The 5,950-nt window shown below is 40.2% G+C and overlaps 1 protein-coding gene across 1 annotated transcript; it reads right to left on the bottom strand.

The window, feature by feature from the left end:
• Positions 1–1,405: 1,405 nt before the first annotated feature.
• LOC103970755 (uncharacterized) lies at positions 1,406–2,697 on the bottom strand. Its single transcript, XM_009384668.3, has one exon. The coding sequence runs from the start codon at positions 2,577–2,579 to the stop codon at positions 1,575–1,577; it is 1,005 nt and encodes a 334-aa protein (XP_009382943.2). The 5' UTR covers positions 2,580–2,697; the 3' UTR covers positions 1,406–1,574.
• Positions 2,698–5,950: the final 3,253 nt, after the last annotated feature.

Raw genomic sequence — 5,950 nt, 5'->3', positions numbered from 1 at the left:
TCGTCGAGTTCCTACACAGAAACCGAAGTCAAGAGGGGAATTTTTCGACTCGACCCTTAAGTCAGTGTTAGGTGGTGTTATGGGGAGTTTGAGTGTTCGAAATTCAACCCTTAACGCTAGTCAGGAGATTAGTTTTTATACATGCATACATGGTCTGTTAATGGCCACCGACTCCTCGGATGGTTAGTTCGTACTTTTTGTACTATACGATATCGTCATGTACTGTCTCGGACAACGTGGGAGCAGATAGTCGTCCCATCCGAGTCCGAGGTGTCATGTTGAGTGCACCATGTCATCCCTGAGGCTCCACGTTTTCACTGTTGTGGCTGCAAACCGTTAGCGCCGGGTGGTACCTCCTGTCACGTCGAAAATAAAATCAAAACAGTGAAAAAAAATACAATGACAAAATATATAAACAACGGAAATTAGAGCATCGCATGGACATGTCGTGTCTTCCAATGCATCAGAACAAATGTATACAGGAGCAAAGAAATCAAAGGCCCACCCTGTGATTATGTTTTATGGAATTACTAAAAATACGCAGGAAAACGATGTGGTGATCTTTATGTTGAAGAAACGAAAGAATGAACAAAAGCCACCTCACCTTAGCCGCATCCGTCCCGGACCTTGCACGCTTCCGCCTCCTGTAAGTGATCAAACCTTGGCAAGGAGATTCTTGCGGCTTCAAAAACCCATTACAGTTCCTGTTCTCAACAGCCACCACCGAACCCTAATATTTTCCTTCGTCGAAAGAAGGGTTTCGGACGAGTTCCTCAGCTCCCAATCCACATATGAACACCGCAACAGATCGCACAACGAAATTTGGAGACAATCATAAGCGTAAGACGACGGACGCAACGGAAAAAATCGGATCGTGCTAAGCCAACAACCCTACTAACTCGTCAGGTAGGGGAATTTGAATTTGGGGGGAGAGAGAGAGAGGAAGCGGGCGGACGGTCGGTCCCACCACAAAACACCACCTCGTGCCGGGTGAGTTCTGGGGTATTTATAAAATGTCTACTCTGTCTCAGTGTCTCATCCTACTCTGGGAATGGTAATTTTATTTCTCGAAAATTCGTGCTTATCTAAGAAATTACACTTTAAGAAAATTTTCTAATTAAAATTGATTGTTACTTCCCGACTATTATTCGTTTCTTCACAACCAATTCTCCATTAATTAAAAGAACTACCCTAAAGAAACAAAAAATCCATCAGTTCATATACTTGCACGTGCTTCCCATGTGATATATATAGCATCTTTTTTCTTATATGGGGCCGAGCCGGTCCGGTCCGGTCCATATACAGGTTTATGGGCACCAAATCTTGGCCCGGCCACCCATTATTTCACGGGCAATGAAGACATGGTATCCGCATTGTTGCACAAGGTTTAATCCACATTGCAGAATAATAGCAAAAAATATTTAAAGACCTTTCATCACACGATTATGGAACCTCAAAGCACAAAATATAAATGTGAGTAATGCAAATCTGTTTGCTACTGTGAATGCGCTGTGAAGCTGTAACACGAGGGAGAGAGATAAGAGGAAGGGAGAGACGTTCCCCGGAGCTCTGCATCAAACACGGAGCTGCTCCATCTGCACGTCCTGGGACTTCAATGGCACGTACTCCCCCAAGTAGGCCTCCAAATGGTCCGCCAGGTTCGACTTGTCGATGCTCTCGTGGTGGTACGACTTGCACACGAAGTAGACGACCGTCTGCACCGCCAGAGCGAAGAGGATGACCAGGCACAACAGCAGCAGCAGAAGCAGCCCCAGCCCCAGGCTAAGCCCCGGGCCCCCGCCCCTCCCCCTCACTAACAGCCCCCGGAAGGCCCACTCCACGAGCCCGAAGCCGAGGTTGAGCATCACGAAGATGACCGACGCCGTCAAGAGCTTGCCTTGGATCAGCCGTCGACTCCGCCGCATCGCCTCCAGCCCGCGGGCGTCTTCCAGCACGGAGACCACGCTGGCCAGGTGCCAGACGACGCTGACGTAGACGAGGGCAACTAGGTAGAGCGGGATGACGACTAAGATGGTGAGGACGGGGCCCGTGGAGGAGTTGCCACCCATGAGGAGGATGAAGACGAGGAGCGCGATGGTGGCGGAGTTGAGGGCGAGGAGGACGAGGAAGGCCCAGAGGAAGGTGACCATCAGGCGGCGCCAGACGCGGGGGACGACGGTGAGCACCTTGCGGAAGGGGAGATCGCCCCGGGCGGTGTAGATGGAGGCGACGGAGTAGACGACAGCGGCGGTGGAGAGGAGGGCGAGGACGAGGAGGGCGACGAGGTAGAAACCCTTAAAAAGGAGGAAGGCGGACCAGTCGGAGACGAGCCGCTGGAGGGCGGAGGACTCGGAGGTGGATCCCGGGGGGGCGTCATCAAGGGCGGACTCGTCGGAGTCGATGGTGGAGAAGAGGCGGTGGGAAATAGCGATGTGGACGAAGAATAGGATGGAAAGAGGGAGGACGAGGGCGCCGGCGATCTTGACGAAGAGGCGGCGCCACCCCGCCAGGATCTTGGCCGCCTCCCTGTAGATGCCGACGACGCCCAGGAACTGGAGCTCCTCCGGCTCGCAATCCATTGGTGCTGCCGCTACGGATTCGCCCCCTCGAATCGAATTGGAATTCAGGTGAAGAAGAAGAAAAGGAGGTCAATTTGGGGGATTGGACGAAGAGGAGGAATTGGGGAAGAAGGAAAGAGGATAAAGAGGTCTCGGAAGAAGACTTTGTGGTCTATAAAACGGACTTAACGTTGTTAATATTTACAAAACAACACGTATATCCACTTATAATAATTATAAACCTTTTGTAGCTCATTGTATTATGAAAAAATTAATGATACACACAAGAGTTAGATAAATATGATAAAGAATATGATTAAGGAGACAATTATGATTGATTTGTTGACGTAAGCTAATTTGACTAGCAGGTAAGCCTGAAGCGGCATTTCAGTAGTTAAATCACAGCATTAAGGGCATTTTAGTAAAGGGATTTCCGTCCATCGAACCGGGGGGATGAAGCTGTCCACCTGCGATCTTACCTGGACGTTTCGTCCGTAGAGACCGAGTCCACGCGCCATCACAACAAGACTAGTTCGGATCCGGATCAGACCTCGTGTTTCTAATTGCCTGCATCCGCTACTGCTTCTGTCTCCGATCGGGATCGTCCCCGTCGCACTTTGAGATATGTGCCGTGAGTTGATTGATTTTTGGATAATTTCTTGAATTCAATTATTTATTACTTTCTTCCCAACAAATTAGTTGGCCCGTCAAGTTGTCTATTCATAGATGTGTGGTCTCCGTTCCGCTATTGCACCCTTCTTATTTGACATTTCAACCTCTCTTCGCCGGACCCAAACGGCATTCCAAACTTCTGGACCCTAAAAATATCCACCTGGGGACCCGCATATTGATCCCACGTGTCAGGCGCCTGAGAGACCACGTCACTCGATTATTATTATTTTTGAACCTTCAGTCAACGGAAACAGCGGCGTCTGCAATTTTGTGGACCAACGTCACATAGGCTGAGAGTTGCGTGCAAGTCCGGCACACGAAAATTCAAGCAAAAAGACGGTCTTAACGACGGTCCACATCTCCAGCGGACAAATCAAACGGTCCAGAATCCAAGATCTTAATCGAAGGAAGGAGGCGAACAAGTCTCCGCAAGCTAAGCCGCGACTCCCAATGCTGCCCGATTCATCCACCGAACGTAACGGATCACGCCTTCCCCAAATCCCCCCTCCGATTGCCACCCAATATATTATATGATGTATGTATGTATTAAGATAACTACAGTCCATCTCACCGTCATTAATTAAGCCATTGATAAACACAAAGCAAAGACCAATAGATTAATCTGCCTAAGTTCTTCTAACCGAGGAAATCTAAACCGAAGTTTTTGTCCCCGAGAGAGAGAGAGAGAGAGAGAGAGAGAGAGAAGGGTTGAAGTTGCTCTTAGGTACTTATTGGGTTGGCATAAGGATCTTAGACATATGGGACGAAGACTTTCCTAAGAGATCACCGTCATGCCTTCTGAGCAAGTAGCCATTGGTGGGCCCAACAAGACCTTCACGGGCCGTCGATCGGGCAGCGATCACCACAGGTGCAATCATATATCGATGACCATGTCGTAGGAATAATTAATAATTGATCTATAGATAATTATCCTAGATAGTCATCATATTTTAAATATTTTTAATTATATTTTGAGTAATTTATCTAGGTGGTTTACGATATGAGAAGTTAGTTATTATACTTAATCATAAATGATATGAGATATGAGGTAATTATCATTATGTTCTATAAATATGATCATCGTTTATGAAATAAAGTGTATGCATTGGAATATATTATAAGTGTTCTTAATTTTACCACTTAATTAATATTATTTTAATTTTATTGATTAAAAATATTTTTTTAATTTGTATTATACTTTTATTATTTTTTTATATTTTCATCCTCAATATTTATGATATGAGAGTCAAGTTCAATCTGAATTAAGTATTATGATTTCGAATTATTTTAATCCATTATTCTCATCTTTTCGAGCAAATAATATAAATTTTAAAATATTAAGATGAAAACTTACTTAAATCTCAGGATATTCATGATTTGATAGAAAATGGATATATAGACAAGAAATTAGGTTGAGAGAAAATAAAAAGAATGACTTGAAAATATTGTTCTTTATTTAGTAAGTTGTACATGAGATAAACTATCTCAAGAATTACAGTAACTATAATCTTAAAATAAGTTTGGTTGATATTTCAAAATAAATTTTAAGTCTTATCCAAAATAATTATGATAAAATTTTAAACTCTTTATTATGAATTTCAAATTTTATTTATGAAAAGTAATTAATCAGTGCAAGAATTTCTTTCTTGAGTGATTGAACTAATTAGTCAAATAAAATTTTATGATGAACATCTTCATGATCACATTATTGTTATAAAAGTTTTAAAAATTTTAACTTCGAAATTTGATCATTTTACCACTATAATTGAGAAGTTAAAAGATTTATTTTTTTTATTTGATAAACTAATAGGTTTCTTGTAAGCACATAAAATAAGGTTGAAAATATAACTTGAGAAAAGTAAAAAAAAAAAATTTAAGTTAAGAGGGTGTCTTCGACTTGAAAAGAAGAAATAGAAAAATAAACAAGATTAGAAAAAAGAATAGAAAAATAAAGATTAGGAAAGAGAATAGAAGAAAAAGAGAAAGATGACATATTAATTAGCATTATTAATAAAAGTAATCAAATTATGATAAAAAAAAATATATATATATATAAGATTGAAATCTAATGCCACTTTTATAAACAATTTGATCACATAAAGTCACATTACTAAAAAAATATTATAAATAGTTTGATCACATGAAGTTGTTAGAAAAAAGAAAAACAAATAAGCTATGTGAAGAAAAATAAAGAAAGTAGTAAGTTATAACTCATTCATAAGTTAATAAAATCTCAGATGATATTTAATTTTTAAATAATAAATATTTTAATTATATATCAGACATAAGATCAATGTTTAGAGATCCTAATGAAATGTAAAAGTTATACTTTTAGATAACAATCAAATATATGTAGAAGGAAATAAAATAATTGAGACGAAGACAAGTCGAGAGAAGGTAAAACATCTTAATAATATATTTTTTTATTCCTAATTTATAACATAACTTGTTGAGTGTTGGATAATTAATGAATAATGAGTATTGAGGATGATTCATATACTATTAAAGATAAGAAATCTAATTTGATTATAGTAAATATTTGCATAACTCAAAACTAGATATTTTAATCTAATGTTTCAAATATTAAAAAGTATACTCTTAGTGCAACTTAAATGAATAAATCTAATTTATGATATTTAAGATATGAATATCTTAATATTATAGGTTTAAGATTGTTAAGCCAAAAAAAATAAATTTTAAATTATCTAAAATTAATACAC

This window comes from Musa acuminata, chromosome BXJ1-11 (assembly GCF_036884655.1).
Source record: "Musa acuminata AAA Group cultivar baxijiao chromosome BXJ1-11, Cavendish_Baxijiao_AAA, whole genome shotgun sequence".
In the NCBI taxonomy this organism is placed as follows: domain Eukaryota; kingdom Viridiplantae; phylum Streptophyta; class Magnoliopsida; order Zingiberales; family Musaceae; genus Musa; species Musa acuminata.
The sequence above is the reverse complement of the archived record's forward strand: the minus strand, read 5'-3'. Positions and strand labels throughout refer to the sequence as shown.

Excerpts from the sequence above, each read along its gene's own strand:
- LOC103970755 (XM_009384668.3), bottom strand. The coding sequence starts at position 2,579 with ATGGATTGCGAGCCGGAGGAGCTCCAGTTCCTGGGCGTCGTCGGCATC.